Source organism: Ipomoea nil, unplaced genomic scaffold, assembly GCF_001879475.1.
Source record: "Ipomoea nil cultivar Tokyo-kokei standard unplaced genomic scaffold, Asagao_1.1 scaffold3017, whole genome shotgun sequence".
NCBI classification, from domain to species: Eukaryota; Viridiplantae; Streptophyta; class Magnoliopsida; order Solanales; family Convolvulaceae; genus Ipomoea; species Ipomoea nil.
Genome location: NW_017619445.1, coordinates 578,953 through 599,267, shown reverse-complemented (window position 1 = coordinate 599,267; position 20,315 = coordinate 578,953). Strand labels below are relative to the sequence as shown.

The window sequence follows — 20,315 nt, the reverse complement described above, 5'->3', positions numbered from 1 at the left end:
TATATGGACAAGATCTAGACATTTCTCAGTGGTGATACCTCTTACTGCTTTGTGTGGAGTTCTGATTTGTTTCCCAATAGCACATGCGCCACAAATTTTCTCTGGATCAATTCTGATCTTCGGTACACCTTTTACTGCTTCCAGTTTTATCAACTTATCCATATCTCTGAAATTTATGTGACCCAGTCTTCTATGCCAGAGTTTTGATTCATCAGATTCATGCAGTTTCATTTCTCCAAACATAACAGTTGTCTGAAGACCGAGTTCCTTCCATGACAAGTTGATTTGCTTTGTCACTCACTTTGCAGCAGTTACGATCGAAGCATACATTCCAATTTTGATCACACAACTGACTGATGCTAATAAGATTCGCTTTCAACCCATCGACTAGCAAGACTTCTTCTAATTGAGGTAAACCTGGTACATTTAGGATACCTTTCCCAACGATTTTACCCTTTTGTCCATCTCCAAATGTTACAGCTCCACTGCTAGGTTGAACAGCCATCAGACACTTAATGTTTCCTGTCATATGTCTGGAACACCCACTGTCGAAATACCATCTAGCATCAGTTGTAGATGCAGTCAGAACAATGGTGGGATAGCAAATAACTTCTGACTTTCTGACCCAAACCTGTCTAGTGAATGGTGTAATAGTCTTATTCTGATATTTTTCCTTCCTTTGATCTCTATAGAAAAAATAGCACTCGGGACGTGTATGACCTTTTGTCTGACAGCAGTGACAAATGGGAGTATAATATCTAACTTTGACAATCTTATTTTTGAACCTCGAATAATGAGATTGATGAGTTGATCTGTCCAGGTCAGTGTTAGTACCGTATCTCCTTTCCTTGGTTTGTACTGATTGAGATGACTGTCCTTGTTCATACCTGTGATTGGCTGTGGTCTTAGACATTCCCTCTTTGATGAACTTTGGTGCGTTATTCGAAGATTCTCCTTGTTCAAATCCCAGACCCTTTTTATCATTAGGGTTTCTGCTAGAGTCTAGAATCTTATCTAAGGTAGATGTGGTGTCCATCATCTGTATATTTTTCTTCAAGTTCTCCAACTCCTTGGTTAATTTACCTTCTCTGGACCATATCGGAGTGATGAGATCTTCTTTTATGACTAGTTCAGCATTCAATTTCTTTAGAAGATCATCTCTTTGCTTTAGATCATCATTCAGATTCTTATTTACTTTCACAAGTTGTTCCCAGCTAGCGACAAGTTTTGCAAATTCTGCCTCAAGTGGAATATGTCTCTCTTCAAAATCATCTGTTGATATGTATGATTCTCCATCTGATTGATCTCCGTCTGATTGAATGTTTGTGGCAGTGAAGAACGCTACAAAGTTTCCTACATTATCATCTGATTGATCATGTGAAGTTTCCTCCTCATCATCACTAAGAGTAGCTACAGACATAGCCTTTTTCCTTTTAAGATATGTTGCACATTCAGCCTGTATGTGACTGTATCCTTCACATTCCCTACACTGCACTGACCGATTGAGGGGTTTTCCTGTGTCTGTGGCACTGTTTCTGTTTTGTCTCGATCGCCTAGTCTGAGATTGATTGTTTTGTGAGAAGGGTGCTGTTTCAACCTTTTGATATGAGGGGTTGTTACCTTTGTATTGTGTTCTTGTAGACTGACCTTGACCCTTTCTGTTGAAACCTTTTAAGATTTTCTTGAACTTTTTGGTTAGGAGAGCTAGGGTTTCATCATCTATGTCGTCTGTGTCAGATTCTCGATCAGCTTCAGCCACAAAAGCTACAGATTTTCCTTTCTTGTTGCTTCCAATATCATCATCAGCAAGAACTTCCAGTTCATATGTGTGCAAGCTTCCCATGAGTTCTCCGACAGTCTTCTTTTCCCAACCTGTGTGTTCCTGAATAGCCGTTACTTTCATTCAAAAACGTTTAGGTAAGGATCTGAGAATCTTTTTGACCACTCTCTCATCAGTGAATGGTTCCCCAAGAATTGAGGCTCGGTTCATCAAGTTCTGAACCCTACTGTAGAAGGTAGAAATGGTTTCATCTTCAGTCATTCTGAGAGCTTCGAATTTTGACAGAACCATTTACAACTTTGACTGTTTGACATCACTGGTTCCTTCTAATCTGGTTTCAAGAATCTCCCATACCCGTTTAGCCTCTTTTACCCCTGTAACAAGCGTAAAAACAGATTCATGTAGTGATCCAACAATTGAGTTCAGTGCTTTGTTGTTCAGATCAGAGGCATTCATTTCATCGTCTGTCCAAGTCTCCATGGGTTTTTCTTCAGCAACTCCTTGTGCATTCGGAGTAGTAGGTCGACTCCACCCAGTCAGGATGGTGCGATAAACCCTGGTTCCTTGTGCTTGAAGATATATCTCCATACGAGCCTTCCAGAAAGAGTAGTTGTGACCATCTAGTTCTGGTGGTTTCATACTTGCGTCCATCCTGAAAACAACAACCAGCCAACGAACACAGAGACAGACTTCCACAAAAACAGAGAGAATGCAAAACTAAGATAGCCCTTCGGATCAAGTCGCTATGTAGACTTAAAAGCTCTGATACCACATGTAATTTTTCATTTCCTCATTTTACGTAAAATATCAGAAATAGTTGGCTGACTTAGAATACTGATTGATTCAGTTAAGCGCCTACTCAGTAATGATAGATCGTGAAGAGAACATCAGAGAAATAAAAACAAACACACAGAACGAACACTCACAATGTTTACCCAGTTCGATACGGTGTGTATCTACGTCTGGCGGACGATCACATAGGCGTCCAATCCACTAAATCATAATCCAATGTACAAAGGTAGATATACAATAATCTTACCCAAGTGCCCCACACAAGGTACAAACCCAGTCTACACAGGTTTAGTGGATTGTTGAAGATGGAGAGCCATGCATACAGAAGTCCAATGAAATCCCTTCACTTGGAGAGCCCACTCTGATGCAGTCCACTTCAGTGACGCTCTATAAGGTTGTTCCCACAACAGTGTGATCTTAGTGTCCTTTCGTTTAAGCAGCAATAAATCTTCTCAAGTTCATCATTTTAATCACCGTGAACATGTTGTATTGAGAAGGTGCATGACAATCAAGGATCTAGTCTCATAAAGCTGATATGGAGTGTTTCTTCTTCTTATTCGGCGTAACCCTAGTTCCCTTCAAGAACTGGTACTTATAGATCCTTCAATAAACACTCTCCATAGATATCTTTGATTGTAGAAGGTAGGACTATAAAAGAGGAATGTAATCTTAGCAGATTAGGTTCATTACCTTCTTTGAAGATACGCTGATCGTCTTTCCATACTGGGCTAATAATACCGCGTGAGCCTCTTAAGGAAACAGCTTCCCTAAGTCAGATCTTCAGTGTCAGTTCTTCTGTTGTTGCTTCTGATTGATCAGATATCTGTAGAACCAACCGCACAAACTCTAAACCTATCTTAGTATGCCATAATAATATTGCCAATTATAATATGGGTGTTTTTTTTAACATAAAAACACTAACAGTTTAATTTTAGTTAATATAATGTTAAGCATTAATAATTTAGTGTGGACCCAACTTTAGCAAGAAAACAAAGCAAATTAACATTTTGGTTTTAATTTCATTTGTACAGTTAGTAGCGGAAAGCGTCAACTTCAGCGCAAATATTTACGGAGAAAAATGAGCGAAACAGCGGAAAACTTCAGTGCAAAAGGAGGGAAATAAACGGTGGAAAATAGCTTTAATATATTTTGAGAGTGTATAAATAGGGGCAAAGTTTTTTATCCATTGTTCATTCTTCCCCTCTCGATTATTCTTTAAAGCTATTATCAATGTCCATTCGTTGCTAATTTCATTAGCTTGGTTTAGTTAGTTGAAGCCCCGAAATTGATTACACTGTAAGATTATTTATTTATTTTTATTATATATTTTTTTATGCATTTGAGTATTAAATATTCTTCTAAGTTATTTGAATAGTTGTATCATTTAATTGCTAGGGAGGCCAACTAGTTATTTATTTGATATAATTATTTTCTATATTAGTTAATGTTGTGCTACAAATTATTCTAATATTCAGTAGAAACTGAGGTTAATATTGACGGCTTAGTGATAATTGGTCTCGGGTAGAATATTTTCCTAAATTAAATGCAACCACTTGTGCTTCTATTATAGAGTTTGTTGGTTTTCCTAGTTCATATTGTTGCTATTAAATTAAATCTATAGCGCTTGTCTTAGATTATTTAGTAGTTAGGGGTAATTAAACCGCGTGTGCTTTAGTTACCTAGAACTAAAGGAAAACGAAAATGAAATGATTTGACGACAAATATTCAACTGCATATTAATTACTTTTTGAATCAATGATCAGTGTTAAATTCCGGTGGTGGATCTTTACTAACCAAGGTTTCCTATTATAAGTACTTTCAATATATTATTTTCACTGCTTTATTCGTTTATTTACTTTGATTATCACTTTCATACCAACCCCCCCCCCCCTTTCCTCTAATTTGAGCACATACGTTGAACAAGTTACTCCTCGTGGGATCGACCCTTACTTCCGCTACTACGTTTGTAAGGTTTTAATTTGGGAGTCTACGGCAGCTCACCAAATTTTGGCGCCGTTGCCGAGGAGATTTTCTTGTTTATTTTGTGTTTGTTTATTTATTTATTTGTTTGTTTTTTCATTTGTCAACAAAAATCTTAAAAAAAAACAATTTTTTTCTTTCATACCTTTACATAATTGTTGCAATACATTTTCTTTTTGTTTATGCCTATAACTCGATCTGCTAATCAAGAAATCTTGCCGTACGATCCAGAAATTGAAAGAACTGTACACAGGTGGAGGAAACAAGCCTTGAGGAAATTGGAGTTTTGTGATCTGGCTACCGATCCCCAACCTTCCGCCAATTGGAGTTCCATTGTTGACGTCAATATTGAAGGAAAAACGACGGGAGAGTATAATTTTTTTTTGATGAGCCGTCGTTTTCCACCATCAACAAAGGTCACCGGCGATCTAACCGCAGACTGGAGTTCTAAAGAGAACGGCGAAGCAGCAGCAAGCCAAAAAAAATATCCAAATTGATTTTTTTTTTTTTTGTTTCTTAATGCGGGAAAAAAAAACTTAATTTTTCAGCAGCCCAAGCATAGAATTGGATACAAATATTCAAATATGTATCTCAATTATACAGTGTATACAACATATTAAAAAGAAATAGGCATAGATTATTTTTGGCTCAGATACCAACTGTTAGAATTAAATATGTCACATGCATCATAAAATATGTGATAACAGGATCATACTAACATCCAGCCATTAGTTCTTGTATTGAGCGATCCGGACTGCTATAAAGTTTTGTCTCTCACTTCTATTCAGCTCTCTCAAGATGGTGTATGAGGTATGTAGTGTTAGCAATGAGAGGACTAGTGACCTTATATAACCACTGGCCATCGTTGTGGTTGTATGTCTTTAGGTCTCTTAAACCCTAACCAGACTCTTAATCATAATGGTAGTCTAACTACTAGGTTATTAGTGTTGCACCACACATCAAATACATAGCATTATCATAACTTATCCCAATATTATAATAATTGTGATTAGGGAAAACGTTACAATAACTTCACAATCAATGCTAAAACTCGAACTCGTGCTGGAATATAATGGAGAATATAGAACAACAAAAAGAAGAAAAGGGTGATTTATTATAGGCATTCTTAAAAATATTACAAATACTTAACTATCCCACGATGCAAATCACTTATTTTTTTTAATGCTTGAAGACCTTTCTTATAAGGTTCTTTCAGTTGCTGTAATTTCTTATTCATTTGCAAGTTGAGAGTAGCTAGATGAGAGATGTTCAGGAATGATGCTAATTGCATCTAACATCATCATTTACAGCAAAACATAGAACATGGAATCAAACTTCCCATATACATTCAATTTTGTTAGGAACCTTGTATTAGGATTTTGATGATACCAATGTAATGTAGAAAAGTAGACCCCTAACTATTAGCTTTTTCGTTTGCTGCTTTCATCCTAGACGAGAGTTGCCATAACTCCTCTGTAATTCGTGTTAAGCTAGGCAAACACACAAAAATGAGTTATGACTAGTTGTTTGGGTCTCCAAGACGAAAGAAGACACAAGGCATGATGAACAATAACGAAAGTCAAGCAGGAGTTGTCAACTATCACGAAAGGACAGTTTTGTTAAAGACGATTCTTACCAAACATTACTTCTCCTCAACAATGAGAAGAATGTTCTATCTGTCTGATTTGACAACATCCTAGGACAATAAGGACCTCATCTTATGGGACACACTAATCAAGGAGCATTAAATGAAGGTGTACTATCTCCTGGAGCTAAAGGACAAAACCCTAATGCTTTCCATACTTTCAACGGCTACATGGTACAACCTCATTAATGGAGCATTTAATGCATGAAGCTCCCCGGTCCTTGCCCACTGGTTAAAAGGTTCGAAAATCTCATCTCCCTCCAACGAATGAATTTTCATCACCTATATAAACCCACCTTCATCAACTAAGAAGGTGCTAGTTCTTTTCACTCGACTCATTCACTTGCAAAAGCTCTTGAACGCTCTCAAATCTCTAAAAGCTTTTGTGAACCAGTGTTAAGGTGTTAAGTTACTTGAAGAAGGTTATTGATCATTTTCTTACACCTTAGAGAAGTCTTGCCTTTTGTTCGAAGCAATCATCTCTCTCAGTCAAGACTTCATCACGTTGGAGTTGATAGAGGCGGAGTAAACTCGAGGAGTTGAAAAACCTACGAAGGCTGTCCGGCTTAGTGATCAAGGAAGTCTTTGTGTAATTGTACTAAAGAGTGATAGTGCAATCCTTCCATCAGTTGTGGAAGACGAGTGGAGTAGGCAATGTTAACCGAACCACTATAAAATCTCTTGTCCCTTCTATCTCTTTACTTACGCATTTTCTTTCTGCATTCATATCATCCTCATTATCTCTTTTACCAAAAGTTTTCCTTATCGCAAACTCGTGCAAAGCAATTTAACGAATCTGACTTTTCCGCTGCGCCAAAACACCGAAAGGTGACTTTTAGGGAATTTTACGAAAAGAGTCTATTCACCCCCCCCCCCTCTACACTCTCGCTATACTCTATCGGGACCAACAAGTGGTATCAGAGCCAATACCTTGATCGGTAAAGGCTTTGCATTTACTGCCTGGTAGATCCCTTATCAAAAATCTCTTAAAAATCTTGCATATTTTGTTTGCACATTTTTTTTTTAAAAAAATGGAAAAGGATCATGCACATCGCTCCAAGCAACTTGCCTTTAGTCTTGCTAAATTTGATGACTGAAAGTTAAGAATGCAGGCTCTCCTATGCTCTATTCATGATGAAATGTGGGACGTCATAACAACCGGACCAATCACGGTCATGATGGCGAATGCACAAGCAGCCGCACAGGGAGCAGGAGCTGCACAGATGATACCAAAGCCTAAAGAGCAGTATACCTCGGACGAAAGAACGAGGGCAAATCTGGACAATGTGGCAAGAAATATTCTCTACAACTCTCTGGATGATTCTTTGTTTCCCAGAGTCCGAAAGTGCCAAAATGCCATAGAAGTGTGGAATGTCCTAATGAGTTTAGGAGAAGGAGACGAGCAAGAAAAGGACAACAAACTGACAATGGCCATGAAAACATTTGAAGAGTTCAAAATGCTGCCAAATGAAACAATCATGGAGATGGAACTCAGATTCACCAGACTTATGGGCGATCTGTCAGATCTCGGGAAAGAGCTAACTGAAAAGGAGATGAATCTGAAGATTCTTCGTGGATTACCAAAATCATGGGAAATGAAGGTTATTGCGATGAGGGATAATCGAGACATGAAAACAACAAGCACGACCAAGATTTTTAGTGATCTCAAAGCATATGAGTTCGAACATGAACCGAAAGATGCCGAAGAATCAGAAACGAGAAACATTGCTCTCATGGCAAATCAATCAGCATCAACATCCAACAGGTCGAAAACTAATTCTTGTGATTTTTTATCTGATGAACAATATGCACTATTTGTCAGGAAAATGAAAAGGTTCATGAGGAAGAACAACTTTCAAGACCCACAACGATCGGGCCAGCAAAAGAAGCACGAGAATTCCCCTCAAACCTCAAAAACCGAAACCATGGACTCGCAACTATTGTGCTATAATTGCCGAAAGCCAGGACACTTCAAGGCGAACTGTCCTCATCCTAGTGAGCAAGCATCAAGATAACAACACTACCACAATTTCCTCAAAAGAGACTGGAGAAAGATATAAAAGGAGCGACAAGACCGAATCATCAAACTCCTGAAATGAAGGAAGAAGGAAGGCAATGCTTGTAAACGAAACTTCTGACACAGTTGCAACCGAAAGTAGCTCCTCAATTTCGAGCTCAGAAGACGAAAACACTGATGAGGAGAAAGGACTGCTGTGCCTATTCAGCCAAGAGTTAGACGAACTGTGCCTCATGGCAGATGAAGATGAGGTAAACTCTCATTCATCTTCTTGTTATTCAGCTGAGTCAAGTTCTGTGGGAAGTCAAACCTCTAATGAATCTGTTACCGAAATGATGAGGAGGTTCAAGGTGATAAATAACACTTACTCCAAACTTAAAGAGGAGAACTCTCGGCTCATGATTAGCTATAATGAACTAAAGCAAGTTCGAATTGAGAACGATATGCTAGTCATTGCTAAGGAGCAACTTGAGAAAAATGTTCTCGCTCTAAAGGAGCAATGTACAGCAAAAGAAAAGAGAGAGCAAGAACTGCTTGAAGTCTTGGATAAATTCAATAACTCATCCAAGTTAATGGATAGAATGATGAATGAATCTAGACTGCCCGGGGAAAGAACTGGAATTGGTTTTAACCCCAGCTCCTCTTCACAAGTCGAATTGAACAAATCCACGAATGCATATTCACACAAAAGCTTCGAGGCTGCATTTTTTCAAGGACCCACCCAGGTGTCTGAGCCTATGATGGTAGTTAACAATGTCGAAACACCACAAACAACAAGCCAACCGAAAGGAAAGGTTGTACAACGTGTTGTGGAATCTGGAAAAGAGAAATTCGTTTATGGCAATCCTAGACAAATTTATGTCAGAAGGAATGGACCAAATGGCAATAGACAAGATCTACACCATAAAAGAGGTCAGCCTAACAGGAATACTCAATCCAAGAAAAAGACGAATGTTAACCAGAGGCAATATCGTCCGAAACTCACACGAAAGAATCCTACTCAAGGAATTTCAAAGAACGGACAAATCAGACAACCCGAAAGATCCTTCATAAGATCTGGGTATGGCAATGGATGGACTGGGCCATCAGAAGAAGATTGGTTTGATTACCCAGAACCTCTCTCTAGAGCAGAGTTTGAAAAGACTCATCTGTGTAAATAAACTAATCATCTCAAGCATTATGAAAATCCTCCTCAGGAATATCTTCGTAAAAGATATAATGCTAAAGTCTTTGCCAATATTCATTATGATTATCGTACATCTAATGGATATAGAGGACCAAGGATGAGTCGTGGACACTCTAGGTTGATGTGGGTTCCAAAGTTGACTGCTAACCCTCAAGGACCTGAAACTCAATGGGTACTTAAAAACATATAATCTTTGATGCAGGAAAAACAAGTCATACGGTATGTTGATAGTGGATGCTCAAGACATATGACTGGTGATAAAACAATGTTGAGCAACTTTATGGAAGTAGATGGACCCAAAGTTATCTTTGGAGGAGAAAACAGTGGCAAGACTCGTGGAAAAGGGGACATCATCAAAAGGGGAATAACAATACAAGATGTCTCTTATGTTGAAGGACTGAAGTTCAATCTCCTAAGCACAAGTCAATTCTGTGACAAATGATACAAAGTAGAATTCTCCGAAGACGAATGTAAAATCGTGAACACGAAGGATGGCAAGACAGCCTTAACGGGTCAACGAAAAAAGAACATGTATGTAATATCCTTAAATTCTTCTAACGCTAATGTTTGTCTTGTGGCCAAAAGTAATGCAGATCTTAATCAAGAATGGCATAACAAACTAAGCCATATGAACTTGAAGACTATAAACAAGCTTGCCAAAAGAAATCTCGTGAGAGGACTACCCGAAGTGTCATACATGAAAGATAAAATATGTGAAGCATGTCAAAAAGGAAAGCAATTCAAGTCATCTTTCAAGTCAAAAGATGTGGATGCAAACTCTCGATCTCTAAGCCTTCTACATATGGATCTCTTTGGACCAGTAGATCCAGCAAGTTTAAGTGGAAGAAAGTATACTCCTGTTATAGTAGACGACTACATAAGATATACATGGGTGCTTTTCTTGAAGAAGAAGAATGAAACAGAGACAACTATTCCAAATCTTTTAAGACAACTTCAAACAGAAAAGGAGGTCAAAATAATTCGAATAAGATCTGATCAGGGAACTGAATTTGTCAACAAAGTTATAAAGGAATTCTGTGCGCAAAATGGAATCTTCCACCAACTCTCGGCAGCACGAACTCCTCAGCAAAACGGAGTGGCCGAAAGGAGAAATAGAACCTTGAAAGAAGCTGCACGAACGATGATCTCGCACTCAGGTCTACCAAAGAGATTTTGGGCCGAAGCCATAAACACGGCATGCTATACACAAAATAGATCCTTGATCAACAAATCTCGCAACAAGACACCATATGAGCTATGGAAAGGTAAAACTCCTAGTATCGGTTATTTTCATGTCTTTGGTTGCAGGTGCTTCATACACAACAACGAAAAAAATTATCTAAGGGCTTTTGACGAAAGAGCTGATGAACGACTATTCATGGGATATTCTTCAGTAAGCAAAGCATTCAGAGTTCTAAACAAACGAACAATGATAATTGAGGAATCCATTCATGTCAAATTTGATGAACAATCTGAGAAGAATCCATCTGGATGTAAAACTTCAATCAACTCAAGTCAAAGTCCTCCGCAACCTGTCGATGAAGACATCTCAGACGAAGAAGATATACTTTCGACTTACACGAAATATCAGCTAAAGATTTCAGAACCCGAACCTGCATCTCAAGAAAAAGTTGGAACTCAACAGAATGATCCTACAAGTACCACAACATCTGAACCAATGATATACATTGATCTACCATATATTCCTGAAATGTAAGCTCAAATCAACAAGATGCATTTGAACCAGACCTCCGGTGGTTAAGAGATCATCTATCAAATCAGGTTATTGGTAATGTCCAAGAAGGTGTGAGAACAAGAGCCTCATTGCACGAAAGTATGATGACATGCTTCTTGTCACAAATGGAACCAAAATCCATAGAAGAAGCCCTAAGTGACCCTGACTGGGTAATAGCCATGCAAGAAGAGCTCCATCAGTTTGAACGAAATGAGGTATGGGAACTTATATCGAGACCATCTCATCAGAACGTCATTGGAACTAAATGGGTGTTCAGAAACAAAATGAGTGAAGATGGGCTCATTGTTAGGAACAAAGCTCGTCTTGTCGCTAAGGGGTATTGCCAAGAAGAAGGAATTGATTTTGATGAAACCTTCGCCGCTATAGCAAGATTGGAGCCTATACGTATATTCCTGGCATTTGTAGCCTATAAGAATTTCAAATTTTATCAAATGGATGTCAAGAGTGCCTTCTTGAAGAAGAAGTGTATGTTGAACAACCACCTGGTTTTGCAATCAATAATGAGCTTGAAAAGGTCTATCATCTCAAAAAGGCTCTTTATGGTTTAAAGCAAGCTCCACAAGCCTGGTATGACACTCTTTCATACTTTCTTATCAACTGTGGTTTCACGAAAGGAGTGGTTGACAAAACACTCTTTCGTATAAAATATAATGATCATATTCTATTAGTCCAAATCTACGTTGATGACATTATCTTCGGGAGCACAAATCCAATATTGTGTGAAAAGTTCTCCAATCTTATGAAGGGTAAATTTGAGATGAGCATGATGGGAGAACTAAACTATTTTCTGGGATTACAGGTCAAACAATGCCCAGATGGAATATTCATTAATCAAGCCAAATATACCAAGGACCTAATCCGAAAATTTGGCATTGATGGAAAAAGTTCGGTCAAAATTCCTATGAGCACATCCCTGAGAATGGATGTTGATAACGAAGAAAAAGATGTTGATCAGAAAAACTTTCGAGGCATTATTGGTTCTCTTTTATACCTAACAGCAAGCAGACCTGACATTTCGTTTGCTGTTGGGGTATGTGCTCGATTTCAAGCCAAGCCGAAAGAAAGTCATCTAAGTGCAACTAAAAAGATATTAAGATATCTTAAGGGAACACAAAGTGTCGGACTTTGGTACCCGAAAGAAGGATCATTTGATTTAATTGGATACTCAGATGCAGACTTCGCAGGATGTCGAATTGATTGAAAAAGTACCTCAGGAACCTGCCAGTTCCTAGGAGGAAGAGTTGTATCATGGTTTAGCAAGAAACAACATTCTATTGCTACAAGTACGGCTGAAGCCGAATACATTGCAGCCGGAAGCTGTTGTGCTCAAATTTTATGGATGAGATATCAATTGAAGGATTATGTATAAATGCACGAGAAGTGAGCATTAAATGCGATAACATGAGTGCAATTGCCATTACACATAATCCCGTCTTACACTCTCGAACTAAGCATATTGACATCAAATATCATTTCATTCGTGATCATGTCGAGAAGAAAGATATATCTCCTGAGTATGTTAATACTGATGATCAACTTGCAGATATACTCACAAAACCATTGAGTGAAGCAAGATTCTCATCTCTAAGACACGAAATCGGAATGATTGAATTGACATAAAGCCAAGAGAATCAAATCTGCAAAGATTCTCACTCTCGATACTCAAAAGATTTGATCCATCCTTACACGCAAGGATCTTTATAAATGAGGTACATGACGTGGTTAAGTTTTCATATCTAACAAAACTTCTAGTATTTATCTTTACATGTGCAGATATGAGTACAGGAAGCGAAAGAACAATCACTGAGGCACAAGAAGGGGAAAGCGAAATCCTCAATGATCCACTTGTAACCGAGTAAGAGTTTAATCAATTTCTTGAACATTCTCAACACATACAGAGTCTTCTCCGTGACACAACGGAAAATGAGTCAAGAGAGTCATTTCACTCTGTTGGCAACCCTATAGGGTACGTCAAGGAAGACAGTGTACTGGAACGAAGTGGCAGTTTTAACTCCTCACCCTCAAGCACTCTTACTAAGATGGCATCTCCTCTCAAATCCACCGCAAGCAACAAGAAAAAGAAGGCCTAAATAACTTTGTTAGGCCACGGTGATAAGTTGTGATGTTATCATGATTGTGATCTTCTAATATATGACTCTATCTTTCAATATCTTTTCAATACGGTGTCAGTATCTAAAAGATTTTATCAAGATTGACACGATAACTTTTTTCCTATAAATTGTTTTCCCATTTCATGAGCCGTACTCACTCTTAACCCTTAGAAAAAGGAAAAAGCTTGTAGGAATGGACAAAGGGAAAGGAAAGATCGATGAAGCTGAGAGAAGAGCTACTCGCCTAGCTCATCATCTGCGAGAAGCCAGCAAGCTACCAAATGCCACCATCATTAAGTTGGAAGAAGATAGGGAAAGGATCAACGTAATTTACTCCATGTCTAACACTGCAACACGAAAGGAGAAGGAGATTCTTGACAATCTGGTCAATGAATCCAGGGCTAAGAAAGAATACTGCCTAAAACAAGCCAAACGGCTTGCTAACGAAAGGGTAATAATGATGAAAAGCTCTAACAAGCATTCAACAACTACACCTACCTCTCACTGGTATCCTATTCCTGAAGTTCCCCAACCTAGTGATCAGTCTTATGAAGATTTCACTATGGTTCACTCTCGGTCTTCAACTCATTCACCCGAACCCACTCTCTCACTTGAGGAGCTGGATGAATATGCAAAGAAGGCAAATCTTTCTGATGTGACCGAAGAGATGACTCGTCTGGAACTTCACGTGCCCTATCGTTTTCTCTAAATTGTTGTGTGCTGTACTGTTGTGACTTGGAACCCCCTTTTTCTCTCCTTTATGATCTAATAAAAGTGTTATTTTTTCGTACTTAGAATGAATGCAATTCTTGACTATGTTTATCTTTGTTAGTTTCTTGTTTAAAGTTACAGGAAAACTAATCACACAAATGTAATCTGGTCAAAAAAAAAGGGGGCCATAAATCATTATGAGTTATCTGACATTTAAGCACATTGAAGTTGGAGCATGGTTAATAAAGAGTCGAATATTCACAGTCAAAGTCTTGCCTGGAATTGATAACTCCTTGAAGATATTTATGAGTATTAATTGCTACGTTGAAAAATATGTGTAACAGACACATGAACTTTATGGATCTCTTGCTATAAAAGGAGGTGAATTCTTCACATCATCTTCATCATTCTCCTCCTCACCATGTCTCCAAAGAAACCTTTCACTAGAGGTGACTCTTACAAACTAAGAGAGGTTGCTAGGCGTATCCGGGAGGAACAAGGTGACCTTTATCCAGGTAACAGTCCGCAAGCACCAGTAGACATCCTCTCCGATTTCGAATCATCTCTTCAATATGATGAGATGGCTGCCTACATTGTTGAAAAATCTGAAAATGAAGAAAGGCTTTCAAAAGAAACAGACCCTACTCAGGCCACCCCTAAGGATCCCAGCAAGTTCCTTGATCGAGATTATATGGCCTATCTGAAACAAGAGGATGAAAAAGAGGCATATGCTAAGGGGGAAGAACCTGAATCCTCATCTGGTTCCAACTACCCACGTACCGGAAAGTGGTACAAGCAGATGTGGGGAAATCTGAAAAAGGCGAAAGCTGAGTCGTCTGGAGTCAAGAAAAATGAGAGAAAGAAAAATTGATCCCTTGGATTTTGTATCTCACCTTATGTATTTTCTTCTCTCGGTATTATGAATAATAAAACTTCGTTGGTTCTGCTTTTCTTTAAAGATATTGAACGAGACTTTACTTGTCTCATTTCTCATCTGTTTAATATCTCGGATCAAGGAAAAATTTCTTGGAAATGAATATATTCCCTAAGGCGTGCCTTGGTCAAGTCATTCGGACACATCTTTTGAGAGGTCCAACCCACTATTTAATGGACTCATTCTTCATATTTTATAAGCTCATGGATAAAGGGAAGGAAATGGCCCTCACATCCGAGAGCTCATCTTTGTCCGAAAAAATGTCGCACCACGATCTCAGAAGTTCAGTTGAGAAAGGTTCACCCTTTGGGAAGGAACCAGACATCTCAGAATTCTACTCCCTTGTTCAACTAACACCACTTCTGAAACACGAAGAAAGATATCGTGCATTGTACGCTGGTGCTAAAGCCAAAGTCTTGGCTGAACTAGATGACATGGAGAGACGAGGTCTCTCTAGAGAAACAATGGGGGTAAATCACGAAACTCTCATCGCTGAAGTATTTGCTCATATGATCCGAAAGAAGGAGTATTTTGAGTATGCACGAAAGAAGAAGGATAGCATTGAGTAAAGGCTAGCTTGCCTACTGATGCACGAGAGACTGTAATCGTTTCTATTACGTTTGTTCTGTGTAATAAATCTCGATGAAGATGAAGATGATAATGATGATGATGTTGAAGATGCAGATGACGAGCATGATGACAACGATGATGACGATGACAATAATGATCATTTGGGTAATGCAGGTGCTCAAGAAGACGATCCCGAAGATAGTGATCCAATATTGATCGGTCCTGATTATGATACCTTTCCCCAAAGATCTCCCCTAAGAAAATTACCCTCTGATAGTGATGACCCGAAAGAAGCTTCAAATGAACATCCCGAAGATCTGTCTCGTGCCATAGTTCCACTTGTTCAACCCATGGACGAAACGCCGATCAAGCAAGAGAAAGAATCTGTGCGTGAGGGCAAACTGGAAGCCTCACCAATTCTTCTCAGCTCAGCAAGTGGTGGCAAAAGGGAAGCACCACCTCAAAATGAACAAATGGACACAACGCCAACAAACATTGAAGAAGAGTTAACTGCAGAGTCCCCACGGACCATCATGAACCTCATGAGAGAAACTGTCCATTCAGCCGAAACCATCCATCTGCAATATCTTGTTCTACGGAAAAAGGACACGAAAGTACTAGATGATTTATGCAAGAAGGTAGATCTTCTGATGGCTGCCCAATCTCAACCTCAGCCTCCACCTCAAGAACAACCTCAACCGTCGCAGCACACTCAATCAGATCGCAAGTTCCTTGAGCGAATTGCGAAGAGACTTCATGAACTTGACACCACCATGAACAAATTTGCACGGCAACAACACGAGCTCAAACATTCTCACTTTGGCCTTAAAGAACGTGTTGACCTAGCCTGTACAAAGATCGATACTTATCAAGATAATTCATACCAACTGGGAGAATATGCTCTTCAAATTCTCGGTTATGCCCAGGACATCTTGGTAGCCGTAAGCAAGCTTTCCACTGTTCCTCCTACCACTTGTGCCGATGATGCAAAAAAGGGGGAAAAGAGAGATGACGACAAGGATAAGGATGATGATAAGAGAGATGACGACAAGGATAAGGATGATGATCATCCAAGAAACAACACGAAAGATCAGTCTCCAGAAGCAAGACACTCGCCTTCTCGGACACCAAGAAACTCTGGCCGAAGGAACACAAATCCATCCCATCCTCCAACAAGGTCTCGTGGTCACCTATCCTCAAAGCCAAGATACCATGGTCGATACCAATCCTGATCACTTAAGCCTCGCCAATCTTTCGGTTCTGAAGCCAAGTACATCTTCACGGGTCTGTCCAAGAGAGAACAGACGAATCTAAGGCAGAGACTTATGAAGAACAACAAAGTAACTATGGATGGCATAGGAAACTTTGTGGACATTGTTCCCTATGAAGAAGGAAGTGGTAAACGTTTTGAGGGTTGCAATGTCCCTACCTGGCTTAAAACAAGGGATAATCATACAAGGCAAGATCACATTAGCACCCAAAACGAAAGGATCAAAAGAGAAAACAGAGAACTGTGGAAGAAACATGATGAAGAAATCAAAAGAAGAGAGGATGAAGCAAAGGAAAGAGAAAGAATCAGGAATTTCATCGAAGATCTTTCAAGTGTAACCAAAGACTCTCCACAAAGTGTTATTCACAATGCAGCCTTCAAGTTGCACAAAGAGTCAAGAAAAAGTTATCAAGAAGGAATGAATTCGTTTGAGCTAATTTCGTGGTGGAAAGCTGGGATAGTCAAAGAAAGAAACATTCGTGAAGCCTATAACAACTACACAAGTTTAAATATCAAAGGAGAACATGAAGAGCTTTTCAAGACAAATTCGATTAAGATCTTCAGGAAAAAGATCAATGAGAAAATAGACTTCAAAAGAATGCTCAAGCAACAAAAGAAAAAAGACGACAAAGAACTTAAGGAAGCTGCTCAACAGAAGTCAAAGCTCTTAGAAATGTAAGATATCTTTCGTTCTGTTTTCATCAAAAAGATTTTGTAATTTTCATTATCATAATATGAAACTCTCATTGTCACACATCTCATGTCACTTGTCTGAGTTATTTGTCCTTGTCTTATTTGTTAATGCTTTCATCTTAGAAAAAGACTTGTACACTCTCATGTAAGGCTGATTTTATAATAGAAAAATTCTTTATGGAATCATTTTCAGCCTTACAAGAAGGGTATAGGGTTTTGGCATCATCAAAAAGGGAGAAATTGTTAGGAACCTTGTATTAGGATTTTGATGATACCAATGTAATGTAGAAAAGTAGACCCCTAACTATTAGCTTTTTCATTCGCTGCTTTCGTCCTAGACGAGAGTTGCCATAACTCCTCTGTAATTCGTGTTAAGCTAGACAAACACACGAAAATGAGTTATGACTAGTTGTTAGGGTCTCCAAGACGAAAGAAGACACAAGGCATGATGAACAACAACGAAAGTCAAGCAGGAGTTGTCAACTATCACGAAAGGACAGTTTTGTTAAAGACGATTCTTACCAAACATTACTTCTCTTCAACAACGAGAAGAATGTTCTATCTGTCTGAGTTGACAACATCCTAGGACAATAAGGACCTCATCTTATGGGACACACTAATCAAGGAGCATTAAATGAAGGTGTACCATCTCCTGGAGCTAAAGGACAAAACCCTAATGCTTTCCATACTTTCAACGGCTACATGTTACAACCTCATTAATGGAGCATTTAATGCATGAAGCTCCCCGGTCCTTGCCCACTGGTTAAAAGGTTCGAAAATCTCATCTCCCTCCAACGGATGAATTTTCATCACCTATATAAACCTACCTTCATCAACTAAGAAGGTGTTGGTTCTTTTCACTCGACTCATTCACTTGGAAAAGCTCTTGAACGCTCTCAAATCTCTAAAAGCTTCTGTGAACCAGTGTTAAGGTGTTAAGTTACTTGAAGAACGTTATTGATCATTTTCTTACTCCTTAGAGAAGTCTTTCCTTTTGTTCGAAGCAGTCATCTCTCTCAGTCAAGACTTCATCACGTTGGAGAAATCAAGAAATCTTTTTCTACCAACCTCAACTCTGAAGAAGAAGTTGATAGAGGCGGAGTAAACTCGAGGAGTTGAAAACCTACGAAGGTTGTCCGGCTTAGTGATCAAGGAAGTCTTTGTGTAATTGTACTAAAGAGTGATAGTGCAATCCTTCCATCAGTTGTGGAAGAAGAGTGGAGTAGGCAACGTTAGCCGAACCACTATAAAATATCTTGTCCCTTCTATCTCTTTACTTAAGCTTTTTCTTTCTGCATTCATATCATCCTCATTATCTCTTTTACCGAAAGTTTTCCTTATCGCAAACTCGTGCAAAGCAATTTAACGAATATGACTTTTCCGCTGCGCCAAAACACCGAAAGGTGACTTTTAGGGCATTTCACGAAAAGAGTCTATTCACCTACCCCCCCCCCCCCTCTAGACTCTCGCTACAATCTATCGGGACCAACAAGGTGTTTAGTCCTTTTGTTACAATGGAGCCTGACCCGCGCGACAATGGAGCCTGTGTGATGGTGACGATGGAGTGTGTGCGATTTTTACGATGGAGATAGTGAAGTATGGGGATGATGGTAGCTAAGAGGCTTATGAGAGCGTGGAGTGATAGTGATTGAAAATTTTGGCATTGAAAATCATAGTTTTCGCTTCTCGAATTAATATATATCAGAGGCAGAAATTATGAAAAATAAAAAACACGCAATTTAATTGCATTTGGTATACCAATATAGTGGATGGAAATATTTAATTCATTTTTTTTTGAATAAGACTATCCGTGTGTTGTAAATGCACAACGACTGCATATAGTCTACGTATTTAAAAAATAAAACATATTTAAAGATGATATTTTAATTAAAAAATTGCAACGCATCACTTTAGGCGTTTGGTTATGTCACAATAGACGTAAATTTTCAGATTTTTTTGGCCATTTTTCTACTAGTGACTTATCCATATTAGCAGGGAAGTTTAAGGGACTTTTGACACCATTTTTCTTCCTGCTGAGATAGACTTGACAGAGTTAAAAGTCTATATTGAGATAGACTTTACATAAAAGTCTATATTGCGATAAGGCTTGTTAGAGTTAAAAGTCTATGTTGAGATAGACTTTGACAGGATGGAGGTCTGTATTGAGATAGACATAACAGACTTGAACACAAAAGGTATTCATAAGAAGTTAGAGAGTTTGACTTTCGTAGAACCTGCATTTTTGAGTTCAAGGAATGAATTATCAAAATGATATTGAACTGCCGGATGAAAGGCTCAAGTTATACTCCACATATATTATCTCTAATGCATTAGTCGCTTGTGCTAATGAATTTTTCAATGTCCCAGAGGAGAGATATAGGTTTGTTTAGTCAATTAATAGGAAAACTCTTATACAAGATGTCGATGATGATGAACAATTGTGTAACACCCCGAAATTTCAAGATATTTAAAACTTATAAAATAAAGGAGGAATCTCATTAAATCCTAAAACGTAATACAAGAGTACGGGGTGCTATGCCACACCTGAGCCAGAGAACTCAGATGCACAGGCTAACTAACTAATATCCTTGATAATGTAAATGCATAAGCATGGCATGCAGGCCGAAAGGGAAACTATCTACTTCTACGTTCCAATTTCTAGCGCGCTCCAGTGACTTATTCTTCTGTGCCTGAAAGCCAAATATATCTGTTCAGCGAGAGATGCTGGTAACCCACTCCAACGCGTTGAAATACAATACATATAGATATATATAGATATACGAAAACCATTTTGAGCATGAAGATATATCCTACGAACTCTAGCTTTTAAAACCGGGAATGACTCGACAGATAAGGCTAGACACAAGCAA

General features: G+C 38.7%; 1 protein-coding gene across 1 annotated transcript; it reads left to right on the top strand.

The window, feature by feature from the left end:
* Window positions 1-15,172: 15,172 nt before the first annotated feature.
* LOC109163331 lies at window positions 15,173-16,714 on the top strand. Its single transcript, XM_019312083.1, has 2 exons — window positions 15,173-15,359; window positions 15,561-16,714. Exons 1-2 carry the CDS (start codon window positions 15,173-15,175, stop codon window positions 16,712-16,714), a joined length of 1,341 nt encoding a protein of 446 aa, XP_019167628.1.
* The last annotated feature ends 3,601 nt before the right edge of the window (window positions 16,715-20,315 follow it).